Source organism: Siphateles boraxobius, unplaced genomic scaffold (genome assembly GCF_051911475.1).
Source record: "Siphateles boraxobius isolate OS27281-9 unplaced genomic scaffold, OSU_SipBor_1 8, whole genome shotgun sequence".
Taxonomy (NCBI): domain Eukaryota; kingdom Metazoa; phylum Chordata; class Actinopteri; order Cypriniformes; family Leuciscidae; genus Siphateles; species Siphateles boraxobius.
Genome location: NW_027509208.1, coordinates 16,133,906 through 16,154,258, shown reverse-complemented (window position 1 = coordinate 16,154,258; position 20,353 = coordinate 16,133,906). Strand labels below are relative to the sequence as shown.

Sequence of the window (20,353 nt, the reverse complement as noted above, 5' to 3'; positions counted from 1 at the left end):
AGTACCTTCAGTGGTGCTTTAATGGACACTTTACTAACCCATGAGGCCACGGGAGATGATTTGAGAATGGCAGTGAAGCTGATGGCGTTGGTCACATGAGAGTGACAATATGATAGATCTCATAATAGATCTCATAAAGAAAATGTTTAACGTATAGTACGTTTCAAATCACATGTAGTTCCTAGTATGTGATTTCGGACGCAGCAATGGAGACCAGTTTGTATATGAAGCTGTAAGAGCACTCGTGGTTGCCACAGTATAATGCAGGAGAAAAAAAGTTGTTGTTTAAAGGACAAAAATATACTTTTGATATGAAAAAAAAACATGCAAAATACATTTTAATCAAAGATATAAAATATTTGTCAAGTGAATTTTATTTCTATTGGCAGATGTGGCAAAAAGCTAATTTTCGACACTGCTTTTGGATCTATTTTGTGTGTATCTTATGTGATTGTTAAAAGGATCTGCACTGTAAAAAAAATCTTTTTATGATTTGTCATCACAACTTTTTATCTTTTGTCAAATTAACTTAGTTAATATGATTCAGATAACATACTATTTTAAGTTTCTATTAATTAAACCAATCTCCATTGTATTAACTATTTTTTTTTATTATTTCACTTAACTTAACATTTTAAGGCAACCAGGTACTTTACTTTTTTAAGTTAAACCAAAAAAAAAAAAAATACAGTGTGGGTGTTTGCTTATCTGAACAGGGATTCAGGGAAACGCTGAGTTGATATCCATTAATGTAACAATATGAAGTATATATGTGTGTTATAGTTGTATGTGTTATACCTCTCAATTTTTCAAGTCTTTCAGTCACGCCTCTATATTACAGAATCTTTGTACAAGTATCATTGCACTGTCAGCATCTTTCAGTTGCCATATAAGAGCTCATTTGATTGGCACAGGCTCTTTAAATAAGATGTACCACATATCATATGCTTTTTTATTATTTATAAAAATTATCATTATTCCAGTCAAAAGTATTTGGGATATAAGTAGCTATTTATTTAAATTCACTGCATATGCTTATTTATAAATTCCATAATTTACTTTATTTATTTATACACTTTGATCAAGTAAAAAAATAATAATAATAAAACATATATATATCCTGTGGAAAGAACCTTAGTCTGAAAGGTCATTAATAACTTCAACTTAAAAACTAAAACATATTAAAAAGCCAATGACTAGTTATTTACAGTAGTAGTACATTCATTGTAAAAATGACTCAATGCATACTGTTTTGTACATGAACTTCTATGTGATGTGGATAAAGAAATAGTGAGAAACTAAGACGTGGCAAATCTGATGTGAACCTCTGTGTTTGCGGATGTGTTTGGTTTGATCATGTTTTCAGCACTCTTTTGAAGTGCCATTTTAATAACCTTTTCTTGTTTCTTTTCATCTGCCATGTTTGACTGACAGCATGCATGTGAGAGCTAATAAAAGTGCTTTTGCGTGTGAATTTCAGCTGAGTGGGTCAGAAGTATATGTGGCCATGAGCATTTTGAGCACGGAATATTTTCTCCATAATCATTATATTTTATAACCATAACATTATATTTTATAACCAGTCAAAATCGTATTCACTTTTTTTATGCTGAGCGAATAATATGTTCATGTTGTACAATGCAACCATTCTGCATTTTTACATCATGAAGACATTAATAATAGCCTAATTAAGCCACCAGTGTGATCCTGAAATGATCGGATAAACGCTTATGGACAAAAAAAAAAGCACATATATCAGTTTCATGCATGCATGTTTAAGGTTTACAGAAGAAAGAGAGATCCATTTCAATAAGGTTCAAAATCAAATAGTTTCAGTAAAATCCAGTGCGACAAGTCAATTTTTTTGTATAAAGCTGCTAAGTAAAGATAAGTTTTTTTTTTATATAATAGTACATACTGTATCAATTTTAATGCTCTAAATCTGCAAAATATCGCTGTGAAGTTCTAAAGCTGTAATTTAATAACTTAATCCTGCGAGATGCTTTCAGTTCCTGACACCCTTTCATTCCTTCATGACAGAAGATAACGTTATGTGGAATGAGAGACGTGTCAATTTTGATACTAAATAACACAAAGGCAGTGAACTTATTCTATACCTTAAATACGGTTTTCCATTGGACGGATGATTGGGCATGATAAATACAATCTGAACCTGCAAACATCGAAAGACACTAGCATGTGGATTTAACCCTGAATTGGACACTGGGGTCTATATGACCCCCAATCGAAGTTTCCTTAGTAAAAAAAAATGGTTCCCTTCATCTCAGTGGAATAAGATTTGGTAACTTTTGCTACATTATCTATCTATACACACACAAAAAAACTGGGCTTGATTCGGTGGTTCTATAGGTACGTAAAAAAAAAAATTACACTTCTGGTCTTCGGGGTCAATATGACCCCACATTGAAATGAATGGGAAAATCGAAAAAAATGTGTTTTTTATTTTTCATTTGTCAAAAAAAATCAATAAATCCAGAATAAATCTGAAAATTTCCATACCGCAATGAAGTCCTGGTACTAGAGCACAAATGCAATGTGGAACGAACATGATCACTTGCAAACACACGTGTACGCGCACACAAACACACATAAACGTATGACTCCAATAGAAAGCATTTTTATTGAAATTGGCAAATAAAATCAATAATTCCTGCATTAATTTGAAAATTCTCACACATAAATGAAGGCCTGGTACTAGATCACTAATGCAATGTGGAATGAACATTAACACACACACATGTGCGCCCACACAGACACAGACACAAATACACACACAGATAGAGAGAGGTGTGACTGCGATAGAGAGCATCTTTATAGAAATTGGGAAATAAAATCAATAATTTCTGCATAAATCTAAAAATTTTCACACACAAATGAAGGTATGACATGAGAGCACAAATGTAACATGAAAAGAATGTGACTGCACACACATAACATACACACAGAGAGACACACAAACAAACAAACAAACAAACAAACAGGTGTGACAGCAAAAGAGAGCATTTTTATAGAAATTGGGAAATAAAATCAATAATTCCAGCATGAATCTAAAAATGTTCACACATAAATGAAGGCCAGGCATTAGAGAAAAAAACAATGTGGAATGAGCATGATTACACACACACGCGCGCGCACGTGTGCACACACAAACACACAAAGACACAGGTGTTTATTCTTCACTCCTGTTCATATCTGCCTATAGCTGTTTGTTTTTTGTTTTTATTTCCTTTTGAAAATTAATTTCTAATTCTAAAGTTAATCATTTTATACATTTCGATAATTGAAATAATATGACATTGCAATCAAGTATTTTCTTTTAGTTGTAACTTGTGGCATTATTGCAAATTTATTTGACATTACTGCAAAATTTATATAGCATTATTGAAATAACAAGATACTTCAAAAGACCTCAAACAACAACAAAAATAATTCTAAACTTTGAAAAAATATTGATTTAATGTATTTTAAGCGTTTAAATATATATATTCATAAAAAAAGCTGTTATAAGAGCAGTAAGTCACATCCAGAAAAATTTATGGATCTCAATGGGGCCTCTGCTGGAAGTATATGGTAATTACACTTTAAGGCTAAAAACATATTATCTACAAAAAAACATCTAACCAGCAGATGGCAGAATTATGCATCTAGCACCTAGACCAATATCCAGAAACAATTCCCATTTAAATTTGATCATCATTAATGTGTTTTTTTCATAAAAAAATAATATTTCATACGTATGCTAATAGTGTAATGGAGGAATTCTGCAGTAAATAGGTAAAAAAGTACTTCATATCTCCCAAAACACAGCATTAATGAATAGATTAGAAGTAAACAAAAAAAATGATATATTATTTGTATGAATAAAAATGTATATTTTTTGTACAATTACTCTATCAATTGTTGGGGTCATATAGACCCCAAAGCCCTGATTTGTAAACAGGAAATGAAGACCTTTTGAAGAAGGTATCATCACCATAGCAACCAGGCTATTTATCAACATGTTACATTTCTTGCCGATGCAGTAAGATGACAAGCAAACACACAAACCTAGGCCCATATGAATCCTGATTCAGTTCCCAATTTAAACCTATAATCAGCAGAAAGCTGATTCTAATCTATACAATCTATTTGGACTCATTTCATCTGTTTGCTGATTTGTATTTCAAACCATTTCCTTGACATATAGCCTATGATCACAATCACATAAATAGTAACATCTTACAGGGTCTATGTTAGCCTACTGCGTGTAAATTAAATGAATTACACTAGTAATTGTAGTTCTTAAGTGCTGTTTAATGTAACATTAACACTGTGAAAAGAGATCCAGACATTCAAATCATTACAGTGTGTTTCACAGTGAGAAAGCAGACTTGTGCGCTCAAATCCAGTAATTGTATGTTAGCAAATGTGTGTGTGTGTTTGCTGGCAACTGTGAGACAAATATGCGTCCTTGGTTCAATTGATAAAATTCTCCCAACAAGCTGCTTGAGCATCCCACACATGCACATACTCACAGCTTAAGGAGTATGGAAGCATATGGGTAGCAATATTCAATTCCAAATGTAATATGCAAAATGACAATGCAATATGTAAAATGGCAATGCATTTCTGTATTTAAATTTACATTTTCCATTACATTTGCGCAACGTTTGGTGCAAAATGAAAATGATAATTCAATTATGTAACTTACATTTGCCATTTCATACACTAGTTTTAATGTGTAAATTGAATACATATTTTAACGCTTTATAAGTTGCAAAATGAAAATGTATTAAAGAAATTATTAGATCTGTTTAAAATGTTCAAGCAAAAACTGTAGCAAAATGATCATTTAAATGTTATTTTTCTTAATTGCATTTACACTCACAGTTAAGACACTTGTGATTGCATTTTCATTAAATGTCCCGAAATGAATGTAGCAAAGTTCAATGTGCAAATTGAAAATGCATTCCGAGCCCCGCCCCGTCCCGTCCCGTCCCACTCTTGTCAATGAAGTTTGCCCGGCCCCCACCCAATGCAAAACGTCGGGAAAGTAGGCTCAATCATTTTTACTTCGTGTGTGCTGTTACTTTGCTTTTTTGTTTGTGCTGCTTCAGATTTTTAGATATTAAAAGAATATGTATAGGTCATTCTGAGGTCACCCAGCCCCCCACATGCTCCAAATAAAATAGTCTTGTTTGTTTGTGTTGGATGGTGCCGGTTAAATTTTTGTTTGTGCTGCTTCGGTTTTTAAGATATTAGACATTTAATTACAGGTGATGGCGTCACCAGTCCCTACCTCCAAAATAAGCTCAATCGTTGTGCTTCGGTCAACGTTTATTTTTTGCTGCTTTGGTTTCTTAGATATTAAAATAATATCTATTGGTCATTCTGAGGTCACTCAGCCCCCCACATTTTCCAAATCCAAGCAAAATAGTCTCGTTTGCTTGTGCTTCTTTGGGTTGTTATGCTGCTTCGGTTTTTAAAAAAATTAGACACTGAATTATAGACGATGATGTCACCAGCCCTGGACCTGCTCCACAATTCACCCAAAAAAAGCTAGTCTTCGAATTTGACCCGTCAGATTCCGTGACCTTATACATTTATTAATATCTGATCAATATGCTTAATAAAATATAAATGGGAGATGGTCATATATCACAAGAGTCACTTAATTGATCATTACAGTCAGTTATGAAGAAATAAAGAGTGGTCAAATTTTTCGGTAGCTATGAATTTGACCCGTCATATTCTGTGATCTCAAATAGGCCTATGCATTTGTAAGGAAAAGCTGTAGGATCTCCAAAATTATTGGGTAATTATTGTTAACAGTAATAAGAATAAAGATAAGCATATGTGTATCAGACAATGAGAATATTTAATACAAAACGAAACCATCATTAACACAGTCCAGCATCAGACAACAACAGCGCAGCATAATGTTCACACCAAATGGGTGTCGACGCCTGATAAGGCAGAAGATGATCACAGACGTTCCAACAACATACTGGTTCTATCACCTTCAGACTCAAATTATCTTCAGAAACACTACAATTTCTCTGTTCACGCTCCCCTTCATCTGCCAGTGAATGTAACGCTCGTATCATCACTGCTGCCACCATGTTCCCTTCCAGCAACTCAAAATATGTAACATGTTTACCTGTTGCCGAGCCCCGCATTGATGCAGTGATTGACGGGGCGGGCGGGGACGTGATCGGCTCGGAATGCATTTTCAATTTGCACATTGAATTTTGCTACATTCATTGCGGGATGTATTTAGTGAAAATTAAATCGCATGTGTCTTAACTGCGAGTATAAATGCAATTAAGAAAAATAACATTGAAATTATCATTTTGCTACAGTTTTTGCTTGAACATGTTGAAATATCTGATCATTTCTGTAATACATTTTAATTTTAATTTCAAAATATGTATTCAATTTACATATTAAAACTACTGTATGAAATGGCAAATGTAAATCATATAATTGATTTTTAATTTTGCACCAATGTTGCACAAATGTAATGGAAAATGTAAATTCAAATACAGAAATGCATTGCCATTTTTACATATTGCATTGTCAATTTGCATATTAAATTTCAAATTGAATATCGCTACTCATATGCTTCCATAAAGGCGGGCATACACTGTGCAATTTCAGCAGGTACCAATATGATGAGTGGAAAATGCCATTTCATGGCACGTGCTCCGTGCCAAAATCAAACATCCGAACATCTTGTAGCCTACTTTTGAGAGTCTTACCGAGCGGGTGACCCACGTGACGACCTGACGTGACGTCAGCATCTTGAAATTAGCATTTTTTAACCATGCAAGCTGATGTGTAAAGACAATAAATGGACATGAAAGGCAATGCATATAAATATTGTACCCCTAAAACAACACTAAAACATTTTTCCTGAATCCTGCGCATGTAAAGCCTAGTTCACACTACATGATTTTAAGCCCGATTTAAGCCCGATTTGCAAATCGTTGAGCTCGCCGACAGGTCAGGGTGTTATCGCGTGCAAATCGCGGGGGATTAGCGGGCGATGAACGCTGACCAATCTGTTAGTATGAAAGAGCCAACAACGCATCAAAGACCCTCGCAGACGCCTCGCCGAGCCTAGAAAAATATCTAGCATGCTAGAAATCCAGAACTGTCGCACAACTCAATCTCACTGATGTGATGAGCAACAGCCAAGCACAGCAAGGCATGAGTTGAGGTCACCGGGTAAATACGTGATTTTTGCCATCAGCTAAACATAAACATGCAGCTACATCTCCGATATAAACATGCTGTACTCACCTCCAACTCTCTCTGTAGCATAGACCTGCTCTTCGCGTATGCAGATCCACTCTTTCGCCCATACTCTCTTATTTTTTCTTTTTTTGCGTTTTTTCTCAGAGCAAATCATCGCGCAAACAGTTTGCAGCACTAGTTTCTGTCTGACGTCCATATTCGCGTGTTTTGTTGTTCTTTGCTGTGTATTGGCGCGCGTGCTGTTTCGCGTCAAGTTAGACATTAGACAGATAGATTTGTAGACAAGATAGAATCGTTGGGTGACAGAGTTGTTGTCAACTCGTGTAGTGCGTTACCTCCTGTTGCGGATCAATCACGCTGTGTCGTGTGGTGTGAACAGCTCAACAACTTGAACACTCCTGATTTCTCAGAGAGCAAGTAATGTAGTGTGAACCGCACAGTTCAGCCCGGCGTTTTTAAAATCATATAGTGTGAACTAGGCTTAAGGCTATGTGTTTTACTTTCAAAGAGCAGAAATACTGAAGGGTAGCCTATACAGACATTCAATAGTCTTAATTTGACCAATATAATCATTTTAACTAGTTTTTATTGTTAATTGTATTGCCCAATGTACAATGTTCTCACAGTACATAAAAAAAACACTCCAAATTAATAAATGTAGCCTATTATTTAATTTTTTACTTTTTTCAATAATCTTTTAAACAAAAAACAGATCCAGAAGGTTTTCATAAATGTAAGTATTAGATTTTATATATATAATAGATTTGGCTGCTGAACCATTTACAATACTTCCATAGTCTAACCTTGATCTTATTAAGGCTATGTATATATGTATATATTTAGTTTAGCGATGCTACATCCGCTCCCCATCCCAATCCTGCAAGACACCTCTTGACATTTATAACTTTTTCACACGTATCAACTACATATCTAATATGCTCCCTCCATGTTAATCTCACATCAAAATATACTCCCAAAAAACGAAAACTTTCAATTTATTCCGATACAATTTCAAATACCATTCCCTGACTTTCTTTCTTGTCGAGAACATAACTTTTTTTTCCACTGAAAACTTAAATCCCCATTTTGTCCCCCACTTTTCGACTTGATTAATTCCATCTTGCATTTTCTTAACTACATATTCCACATTTCTCCCTCTTTTCCACAATTCTCCATCATCTGCAAACAATGATCTCCCCATATCAGTTGGAATGTTTACAAATACATCATTTATCATAATGGAAAATAAAGTTGGACTTATTGCACTCCCCTGAGGTGTCCCTTTCTCTACTGAATATTGACTTGATAATTCTGCTCCTATCTTCACCTAAATAGTTCTTTAATTTAAAAAGTCCATAATCCAATTAAATATTGTCCCTCCAACACCCATTAGATTCAATTTAATTAGCAATCCTTCCTTCCATAACATATATGCCTTTTCCACGTCGAAAAATACTGCAACCATTGCCTCTTTATTTATTTGAGCTTTCCTTATTTCATCTTCTAGGCTATTCACTGAATCTATAGTACTCCTTCCCTTCCTGAAACCGCTTTGATATGAAACCACCATTTCTCTTTTCTCTAAAAAGTATATAATTTTCCAGACCATCTACACTTAGATGCTTTATTATACAATAACATATTTCATCTTTCCCTGGCGCCGTCTGTCCTGCTTTGTCTAGTGCCTTTTTAACTCTCCTATTCTAAAGGGGCATTCTGTCCATCACTTTTCCTACCCAAAGCCTCCATATTTTATTCTGTCTAGTTTTCTGTCTACCTCTTCTACCTTCTTACTGCAAATTATTTGAGCTATGTATCGTAACTAAAGTATTTGCCAATAATTCTGCCTTTTCCCTATTTGTTACTGCAGTCTCATTTCCCTCAACCAGAACCGGGTAATTCCATTCCCTCCTGTCCCTGATTCTATTGCAGCCAATTTTATACCTTGCTTTAATTTACTCTCCAGTGTTTCTATGCTCATTCCTTCATGAATCTTACTTAAATATCTATCACTTACCTCAAGAAATTTCTCCCAATTACCCCAATTATGTCCATTAAAATATCCACACCAAACAATATTATCCTGCCCTTCTATCTCTTCCAGCTTCATTAATTCTAGTTTTTTGCACGGGTTATAATAATTCACAACCGTTACTTCTTTCCTTGCCCATATTGTAACTACCACATGCTCTTGTTTTCTTCCTATCCCTAAAATTCCCTGCTTTATAAAAGTGACCACTTGCTCTTTACTACATCATCCCTCCTTATGCTTCATTCTCTCCTGCCATCTTAACTGCCTCAGATTATGATACTTTTTCCTTTACTCGAATTTGTTGTACCTTCAATTCTTTCTTCAACACCTCACACCCCCAATATGCAACACTGTGATTATCTCCACAGTTACTACATTTGGGACGCACTCCTTCTACACACTTTCCATATTCATGACCCACACCCCGCAGTGTGTTATAGTTGTATGTGTCTCTCGATTTTTCAAGTCTTTCAGTCATGCCTCTCTATATTACAGAATCTTTGTACCAGTATAAATGCCCTGTCGGCATCATTCAGTTGCCATAGGAGAGCTCATTTGATTGGCACAGACTCTTTAAATAAGACTACATATCATATCCCATATGCTTGTTTTTATTATCATTTATAAAAATCATTATCATTATTCCAAACAAAAGTATTCTGGATATAAGTAGCTATTTATTTAAATTCACTGCATTTGCTTATTTAAAAATTCCATAATTATTTATTTATTTCCAACCCTATCAAATACACTTGAACTCGCTAATTACGATCTGCAGGAGCACTTGATAACTACAGACATGTGTGTTGGATCTTAACTCTGCAGGTCAGTAGATCTCCAAGAACATGATTGGGTACCCCTGCTGTAAAGGGTTTGGGTCATCAGTTTGGTGATGTGGAGGGTCTAGGCTGTGACCTTGGATCTCTGAAGCTCCTGGACTGTGAGTCTGACACTGTGAAGAATCTAGGCTGTGACACTGTAGAGGAAAGTTCATGGTCAGAAGTTAAACATTCAGTCAAACAAAGGTGCAAATTTGTAATGAAAACGAACCACTGAGATGTTCCATGAGTTATCGGTCTGGGTGGGAATGTTGTAAAGTTTAGTCACCGTGGCTTTAAGACTTAGTTGAGGAGTATTCCCGGAATTAATTGTACCACTACACCACAATAAAGGACACATGATATTGCTCTGTTCCAGAACAGCTTTGGGACTTTCTGGTCACTGCCTAGTTCATCTTCTCCTGGCCAACAGGCAGAAACTTAAATCTGTTAAGCCTGCAGTAAGGACCATAAAGATATGCACCTATGAAATAGAGCAGGATCTACAAGACTATTTTTTGAATCCAATAACTTGGGAGTTTTTGAAGCTTCAGCCACTGATCTGGATGAGCTTACTGATACTGTGAAATCCTACGTCACTTTCTGTGAGGACATAATATGTGTTTCCACCAGGACTTTAACTTACAACAATGACAAACCCTGGTTTACAGAAAAACTCAGACATCGTAGTTAGTCCAAAGAAGATGCCTACAGAATTGGGACAAGTATTGTATAATTAGTACAAAACACACTGACAAAGTAGATAAAAGTAGCTAAGAGAAGTTACTCTGAAAAGCAGAAAAAGTTTTCAGTTATCAGTGTGGAAAAGCCTGAAAGGCATCACCAACTACAAGACAGAAGATCAGGAAAGCACTTAGCCCAAACAATGTCTCATTCACCTGTCTGAAAGTATGTGCATACTAGCTTTCACCAATCTTCACCTAGATCTTCAACACATTTCTGGAACAGTACTAAGTCCCTTCTGTTTCATTTTAATAGGAGTCCTTACATTGTAAGTCATCCTCGTCCTCATCTTCCTCCTCATCCTCATCTTCCTCCTCAGATGAGAAATTGACCGCAATGTATCTCACTATGGAAACCAACAGTCATTTAAAGTGTGATATTTATTCAAAGAGAAAAATTATAACAATCACATCTATGTTACATGATGCACATCTACTATTTGAACATCTGCAGTACTTTACCTCTACCAGATATCTTTCCTATCACCTGTTTGCAGAAATCCTCAACTTTCTTTTGTAGCAGAGAGACAGATTCTCTAACATCATCATACGCGATGCTAGTATTGATGGCAATCGTGAAAGATTTTGTAGATTCGGGGGGAAATTGGAAATACCGGAAATTCTGAAGACAAAAACAAATCACATTAAAAAAAGTAGCTTAGCAGGCTAGCTATCAACCATCCAAAATATATATCACTATCATGTTCTACTACCTGTAGGAAAAGGATGTGATGCTCTGTGTGTGAAAGCTGCTCAATCTCAGCATCTTGTCTCTTCAGGTCATCAATCTCCTTTTTCATTTGCTCCATGAGTTTGTCAGCTGATCTCACTACAGCCTTTTCTCGAGATTCAATCAGCTGTGTCACCCTAGAGCGGCTTCTTTCAATGGAGCGGATTAACTCAGTAAAGATCCTCTCACTGTTTTTTACTTCTGCCTGCATTGTGCGCTGTTGGGAGTGGACACACATCTCAGTCAGCTCTTACTGCTGTTGCACATAGACTGTGCCTCAATGGGACTGAAAGTGCTGCAGCACTGATGGAAACAGAGTCAACAAGTAGCAAACTCACCTTATGAGTCTGCACAACCTCTTTCAGCTCCTGAAGTTCTGTCTCTCTCTGCTGGATTCTCTTCTGGAAGTTTCTTTGTGTTTGTTCCAAATGTTGCTGTTGAACAAAGAAATTGCTTAAAATGCTCAAACAGATAACTATTAGTCACTAAATCACTTAACTAACTTTGTATGTAATGTTGACAATATTCAAACACTGTTTATGTACACTTTCAGTATGCACTCGCATCCTGTTATTAATGAACATTAAAGTCTTACTAAAAACTGAAAAATGTAAATGTTCTTTACCCAGAAAGAGTGAAGCAAATTAATTTTTTTAATGTAAAATTAGTAATGTAATCTTATTTATACCTGCTTCTTTTTCCTCTCTGCTTTAGGTCTTACAGTGTTGTGGTTTTTGTGTTTATCCTTGGTACACAGGAAGCAAATGCAGCTCTGGTCAGTGCGGCAGTAGATTTCAAATTTTTTATCGTGTTGCGGACAGATCATCTGCTGGAGTTTTCCAGTGGCATTGATCACTTTATGTGGATTTTCTGAGAGAAATTCTTCATGGCGTTCAAAATGAGTTTGACAGTAAGATTCCAGACACACCAGACAAGACTTGACGGCTTTGTGTTTTCTTCCAGTGCAGACGTCACACTCCAAATCTCCAGATCCAGCAGGAAAATCAGATTGGAGTTTAGTCTTCTTCAGTTTTTCCACCACTTCAGCCAAAATGGTGTTTTTACCTAAAACAGGTCTTGGAGTGAAGATCTGTCTGCACTGTGGGCAGCTGTAAACTCCCTTCTGATTTTCCTGATTCCAGCATCCGGTAATACAGATCAAACAGTAACTGTGTCCACAAGGAATTGTCACTGGATTCTTCAGTAGATCCAAGCAAACTGGACAGATGAACTGGTCTTGTCCCACTAAAATACTGGCTTCTGCCATTTCGCTGCATACAAACTGTGCCTGCCGCACAAGACCTGAAAAGTGAAGCCAAAACGTCTCGATCGCCCCCCGGTGACCGGTCCTAGTATAGCTCCTAAACCCCGCCTCCCCGTGTTATTCAATGGGACGTGAGACCAACTAAACAATTAAATTACACTGCACATATCTTTTTTCCAAATATAGTTTCTGTCATTTACTGTAGTTTTTATCACGGTGATGTAATTTCAAGTGTTTTTTTTTAAATAAGTTTGTTTTTAGTTAGTTATTTGATGCTATAAAAACGGCGCTGTGACGTACACGATTGACAGCTGTGATTGACAGGTTCTCTGAGCAAAGTAGTTTGTAGTAGGCTTTGGGTACTAGAAAAGTGCATTATAAATAAAGTGTGTTATTATTAGGTCAAATGGCTTAACAACATGTGTAAATTGATTATTTGTCTTCACTCATGGACTGAATTGTTAGCAGTGGTTAATCACGAAGTAAAACACTTCATAGGCTAATACAGAACAGATTGCTAGAGGAAATAAATAACAAGTCTTTATTATCCACGATAACCAAATATATTTGCACTTCAGTAACTTTAATAAGAAGTTAAATAATTTCTGTAAATATAAAGACAACATGATAAAAAACGCCATTTATATAGGCTACAAATAATTAAAATATTGTTTGAATAAACTGCCCCTCTACCAAATCTTTAGATATACAATGACAGATAAAATAAATAGATATAATTAATATTTAAAAAATCACTAAAAAATCAAGAAATAGTAATCTAAATACATTTCCTCTAACTTACACATAGTAATGATTAAGAGATTGCAGAATTCCAAAGAATAATGTTATATCAATAATATTTGTTGGATATAATGTTGGAAAAAAATGTCTTTATATTTATTCAGACAAAAATCATATGTCACAAATTATAATTGATCAGCATAAGAAATGAACTTTGTCTTGATGATCTGGGCTTATCTTGGTGTTGTGGAGAGTGACTCACGGTTCATTGAAGTTCCAATACTTTGATTTCGGCAGGAAGGGTCTTGGCTGTGGCACTGGTATTGTAAAGGATCTCTGCTTTAACTTAGGCATTTGGTAGGGCATGGACAGTGATCTTGGCATTGGGTTGGGACTGGGTTGTGGCACTGTAAAGGAAAGCAAATATATTAATGTCAAACAGTAATACAAGCTTTGAAAACAAACCACATTTCATTAGTTGTTAGCTTGAAATAGTGACAATGAGGAAAAAAAAACAGTTTTAGATACTCTTAACTGAGAATGTTTATGTACCAGCTGATTTAGAATATTGTGCACATCTTAATGCAAGGATTTGAATAATCACTTGATAGAAAAATGTTGCATGAGCTTCAAGAGTATAATGGGGGAATCGCAGATAATTGTATGTGCATTTTATTAGTAAGACTTACATTCAATGCTCTCCTCAGAAGTGGAAATGATCTCAGTGTGTGCCACTAGGAAACCAACAGCATTTAAAGTATTATTTTTATTTTTAGGTTCATTAGATGCTTCACAAAAACATTTGTTTTAAATGGTTATATATACGTATATATATATATATATATATATATATATATATATATATATATAGGCCTAATAGGAAACACCTATTTTAGAATCCTTTTGCAATTTGTTACATAATGCATCTCTAATTTTGAATATCTCCATTATTGTACCTCTATCAGATGTCTTTTTTATCTCTTCTTTGCAGAAATCCTCAAGTTTCTTTTTTAGCAGAAGGACAGATTTCCCCACATCCTCATATGATAGGTGAGAACTGGCATTGATTCTGGGCACAACAGTAGTTTTAGGAGGAACAGAGCAAGCCTCGACACTCTACAGAAAGCCATATAAAGACAAACAACATTAGACAGATAAAGAGATATATAGTAATTGTGCTATGTATTTCTCAGGCTCAGTTACCAGCAGGAAATGGATGTGATCGTCTGTGTGTGAAAGCTGCTCCAGCTCCGTGTTTCTCCTCCTCAGGTCATCGATCTCTTGCTCCAGTTGTTTCAAGAGTCCTTCAGCTCGACTCACAGCAATATTTTCCTGATCTCTGATCAGCTGTGTCACCTCAGAGCGGCTTCTCTCAATGGAGCGGATCAGTTCAGTAAAGTTCCTCTCACTGTCCTCCACTGCTGTCTGTGCAGAGCACTATCAGGACACATTATACAGTGAGCTTCAGTGAGACTGGAAGTGAACGGAGATCCTCACTGATTGGAGGAGAGTTTGAAACCATGAAACGTTTCTACCAGTAGCCAAACTCACCTTATAAGTCTTCACAACCTCTCTCAGCTCCTGAAGATCTTTCTCTCTCTGCCAGATTCTCTGATGGAAGTTTCTTAGTGTTTGTTCCAGATGTTTCTGGTGACAAAGAAAGGACAGTAAAGCCAAGAAATGTTCTGAATGAAATCATTTTTTTTGAATAAAAAACTGAAAAGCATTTCTTACTTTTATCCACTCAATAGGAACACTCGTCTGTGGTTGCACAATATTGACTTTTGTCAATTACAGTTTTGAAGGAATTTTGTATTATTCTTGCAGGAATAATATTTCTATGCTTTTGAGATCTAAATGGACTAGATGGCTGTCTGAATTTATTTTTAACCTCATAACTACATAACATAATCTATATTTAACTAGGCAACAAGCAGAGCAAATTTAATTAATCAAAAGTCTAATTTGCTTTTGCCCAGTAACAGGGGGAAGTTAGCTGAATTGTACATATCAAACCAATTATTTTAGAGAAAATGTATGTAATTGTATAATGTTAAATGTTAAATGGTAAATGGACTGCATTTATATAGCGCTTTCACTGACCCAATGGCCACCAAAGCGCTTTACATATTGCCTCACATTCACCCATTCACTCACTCACTCACACACCGACACACATACTCTTGTTCCCTTTGCTCGTATTCTATATAAACTGTTGTGATCTTTTGATCTGAAGGCTTGTCTGGTGGTTACTGCTGCGCAGCAGGTTATTGGAACAATAGAGATTCTGAATTCCCAATTATTAGTGTTCATAGATGGCAACACATCATCCAAAAGCATGAGGATAATTTTGAGTGGGAAAACCTGAGGATCATTTTTTAGACTTGCCAATCTCAGGTGGCTGAGGCAGACACCTGGTAGTTCAGCTTAACCCTAAAAATAAATATACTAAAATGTATTTGAAACACATTTATTTTAGTACTCCAAATAAAGTTTAATTATATTATTCATATAACTAAGTCTCAAGCCATATTCAGCCATTCATTATAGGGATTACAAAAAGAAATATCCAGATCTGACAATTATTTAGGGGAAATAATATGTTCATTATTTTAGGCCAAGTATTTTAATTTCAGTGCATTCCTATGACTATTTTTACAATAAGAATGTCTTTTATAAGAGACATATGACATGTAAATAAGTGTAATGTTGTTGTGATATTTATATGTAAATAGACTATTTGTTCTAATGTTTCTGGGTTATTAAAATAAAAAGTAATAATTTAATAACTCGTCCTGAAAGCAAAAAAATAATGACTCGACTAATGTAAAAGTAAAGGATATTAAGTTATGCGGGATTAATATTTCATAGATTTATTTATTCATATTATATGATAATGATATTAAACAATCATGTTTTTGTACATAACTTTATTAATATTTATACATGAACCATTTCGTCACGTCATCACTAGCACCCTGACCCATAGCTTTAGTTCACCCTCCTCCTCTGTTTCGTTACTGTCTCTTCTTGGTGCACAAATATAAATTATTCTTAAACCAGAAAAAAGACTGAAGAAAAAAGAAAAATATATATATATATTCCAAGACAGTAATTTACCTGTTTCTCTGTCCTCTCTGCTGTAGCTGTTACAGTGTCATGGTTTTTGTGCTCTTCGATTGTACACAGGTAACAAATGCTGCGCTGGTCAGTGCGGCAAAAGATCTCCAGTTGTTTACCATGTTGCGGACAGATCATCTGCTGGAGTCGTCCAGTGGCATCAATCACTTTGTGTGGATTTCCTGAGCGAAATTCTTCATGGCGTTCAAAATGAGTTTGACAGTAAGATTCCAGACACACCAGACAGGACTTGACGGCTTTGAGTTTTCTTCCAGAGCAGATGTCACACTCCAAATCTCCAGATCCAGTATTTTGCAGTTTAGTCGTCTTCAGTTTCTCAACCATTTTAGCAAACACCACATTCTTACACAAGGCAGGTCTTGGAGTGAAGATCTGTCTGCACTGTGGGCAGCTGTAAACTCCCTTCTGATCATCCTGATTCCAGCAGCCGGTTATACAGATCATACAGTAACTGTGTCCACAAGGAATGGTCACTGGATTATTCAGTAGATCCAGACACACTGGACAGATGAACTGGTCCTGTTCCACTAAAATACGGGCTTCTGCCATTTCACTGCATATGATCTCAGACAGAGAGACTCAAACAACAGCTCAACAATAACTTACACTAACTACAGGTTCTTTCAGCTGAAGGGTTGAAATCATTTCCGCATTCTGCATAGATCAGACTTATCAAGAAAAAAATGTGCACGGGTGTGGGGTTTCAGGAAACTGGAAAATTAAATTGTTTTGTATATTAAAAGTGAAACTGTGATACTGCAGAGCTAGAGGCAAACAGCAAAGGTCCTAAACACTGCTTTCAAACCATAAAGACTCCACACCTGCAAAAGCAGGCCAGTTATTTTTGATTTAAGATATTTAAACTTTTGTACTTTTACATGCCCTTGTGAGAAATATTTTATAGCCAGTGGCCTATCAAGAAAAGTTTATAGGTTATTATATTTCATAACATACTCTCAAGTGTCATGTTGTGACAACATGTGTCTTTTCTGATTAAAATCACCAATGGTGACACATTTTTATTATCATGTCTGTTTATCAAAGCAGTGTGAATTGGTTCGTACTTGCTTCAGTCTGAATCATTCGGAAAGTTCACGTGCGGACTGAATTGTTTGCAGTGGAATTCTCATAGTAACTGGTTATTTGAACTCTCTTTTGTTGAAGATCTGGTACCCCATTTGTGTTGAGGGTCACTTTGACCAATTCTCCAAAAATTGACAATGTGGCACAAAAAAAAAAGAGTAAAAACATAAAACCTCTATTGCACCTTGTCAGAGACTAAAACATAAAATGTGAGAAATTATATATATTTTTAAAAAGAATAGACATATAATAATTGTCCCGGGTGTGTCCCGGGCTTTACCTTTCATAAGTTCTCATGTTTTATTCTTTGACAAACTACAATAAAGCTTTTCTATTGTTTCTTGTCTCTACTGTTTTTGAATGGGTTGACTTTTGACCCCGACACAATCTTAGTCACCAACATAGTACAGCCTTTCCAAAACAGCAATGTGTCAACTTTGCATGTATTCTGTGCCCTACATGAGAAAATGTCTCACAGTTTGAATAGTATAACCAGCAGTTCAAGCTGTTTCAAGCAGTTTAAATAAGAGGGTTAATAACACAGAAAGCAAAAAAAGAGTGCTGGAAGAAGAATATTTAATCAGTTAAAACCAAACAAAAAAAAGATCATTCTAAAACTAAAATTAGCCTACAAATCATCTTTTTTCAGACCGTTTTTTACAGTATCATTCAGTACTATATACACCATCTGCGTCATGTATAGGCTAAGCCTTTAAAGGTTGCAAATGTGTCAATGAATAGTATGTAATGAGATCAGACTGCAAAGTAAAAGTATGATAATTAAAGATGATGAGAAATAGGTGATAATGATTAATTAGAAATCGTACTATATAGGGAATGCACGTGACGTCACCGTTGGCCGGAGTGACTGCAGTTATACGCCCACAAGTGGCAAAAAGACTGAGCGGCAGCATTGGTTTTCAGTGTGAATGCTGCGGAAAAACACACAAAACGCGTCTAAAACGGGAAGAGCTTTGAGACTGACTGTACAACTAGATTTGACAAGAAATATGAGGAATATTTTTACAGACTACCTAAAGCTACATAACAGAGAAGCAAATAGATCGCTGCAATTCATAGAAACAACTGGACTCTAGGCAGCGAAAGGTGGATTTGCAGTTATCATTTTTGTGTCAATATGCTGAATTTAGTGGTAAAATCATTCTCTATATATTCTATTGTTATATATTGCAGTGACAACTCATCAATCAAATATTTACCACTGTATATTCTGTATAATTTGACATTTTTAAATAAACACTGACAAAAAACTATACAAGTTTTAAGTCTCTAGACGATATGATGATATATATAACATTGATAAGTGATCACCTGGATTTAGACCTGCCTATTTTGTATTTATATAAAGCATTCACGGGCAAATTTGCTGTATGTATTTCCCTGGTGTCGAAATCAGGCACATATAAATGTCAGGAAACACGATTCCTGGCTGCATGTTAATATCCATGGATCACTGGATCTTTAGTAAATTGTAAGGAACACTATATTGAGTCCAATCTTTAGTTTAAACTGATAATCGTTTGTTTTACTTGCGTTTTCGCAGTTTCCCTTATTAAACCCAGTCACGCAGCAGCTCTTCTGCCACTCAGTCCGGCTGAGGGGGCGTGTTCCGGCGGGAAAGTGACGTTAATGCATTCCCTCTATAGTGATCTCTGGTTGCAAACCTGTTACAAACATTTAAATGGGTATTATTATACATCAGCTGGATGCTTTCTTTTTATTAAAGTTAGACCAGTGGTTCTTAACTCCAGTCCTCGGGACCCACTGCTCTGCACATTTTTTATGTCTCCTTATTTTACACACCTGATTCAGATCACCAGCTCGTTAGGAGCGACTCCTTGATCTGAACTGGGTGTGTCAGATAAGAGAGACATACAAAATGTGCTGAGCAGTGGGTCCCGAGGACTGGAGTTCTCTCGGAAAGCTGTGTCCTTCAGAAAACATATCAAAATGAAACTACTTAATATTTAACTATGTTCACATTATAATAAAGTGCGCAGTGTCTCCATCTAAAGGTCAGAAGTAGGCAATACAGTGATTGTCACAGCATAAGGAAGATAAAGAGGGATGAAGACTGGATACAAATATAAACGTGATAAAATAAAACAAAAAGGTAGATTGGCTTAACAGTGTGCATAGCATAGCAAAGACAAACAACAACCGGCAACCAAAGACTGAAAACAGATTAACTAAATACACAGATGATGAAATAAATACAAAGGTGTGATGATTAGATGAGTGTGTGCAGGTGTGAGCCAGGAGGGATTATGGGAAATGTATTTTGCTGTGGTGACTGTTCCTGTGACTGATGATTGTGACAGTACTCCCCCCCCTCCCAGAAGGCGGGACCTCATGGCTTGAAGAGGTGAAGGTGGAGGCTTAGGAGGAGGTTGTGGAGATGTTGGAGGGATGGTAAGAGGAGAAGGTGAAGGGATGATGTTAGCAGGTGGCGAGGAATGGTGACAGACAGACGATGAGACCACGGTGGCGATGGTATCCGTCCAAAAGCACAGATCCAGA

At 36.0% G+C, this 20,353-nt stretch overlaps 2 protein-coding genes across 2 annotated transcripts; both read right to left on the bottom strand.

Annotated features, from left to right (window-relative positions):
* Positions 1-7,829: 7,829 nt before the first annotated feature.
* Positions 7,830-12,904, bottom strand: ftr63 (finTRIM family, member 63). Its single transcript, XM_077220977.1, has 6 exons — positions 12,272-12,904; positions 11,922-12,017; positions 11,567-11,800; positions 11,316-11,475; positions 11,120-11,200; positions 7,830-10,268 (listed from the first exon to the last, which is right to left on the bottom strand). Exons 1-6 carry the CDS (start codon positions 12,848-12,850, stop codon positions 10,174-10,176), a joined length of 1,245 nt encoding a protein of 414 aa, XP_077077092.1. The 5' UTR covers positions 12,851-12,904; the 3' UTR covers positions 7,830-10,173.
* Positions 12,905-13,413: 509 nt separating this feature from the next.
* On the bottom strand, positions 13,414-17,365 carry LOC143729638 (uncharacterized). Its single transcript, XM_077220976.1, has 6 exons — positions 16,709-17,365; positions 15,140-15,235; positions 14,792-15,025; positions 14,545-14,704; positions 14,278-14,322; positions 13,414-13,995 (listed from the first exon to the last, which is right to left on the bottom strand). The coding sequence occupies exons 1-6, from the start codon at positions 17,276-17,278 to the stop codon at positions 13,847-13,849; spliced, it is 1,254 nt and encodes a 417-aa protein (XP_077077091.1). The 5' UTR covers positions 17,279-17,365; the 3' UTR covers positions 13,414-13,846.
* Positions 17,366-20,353: the final 2,988 nt, after the last annotated feature.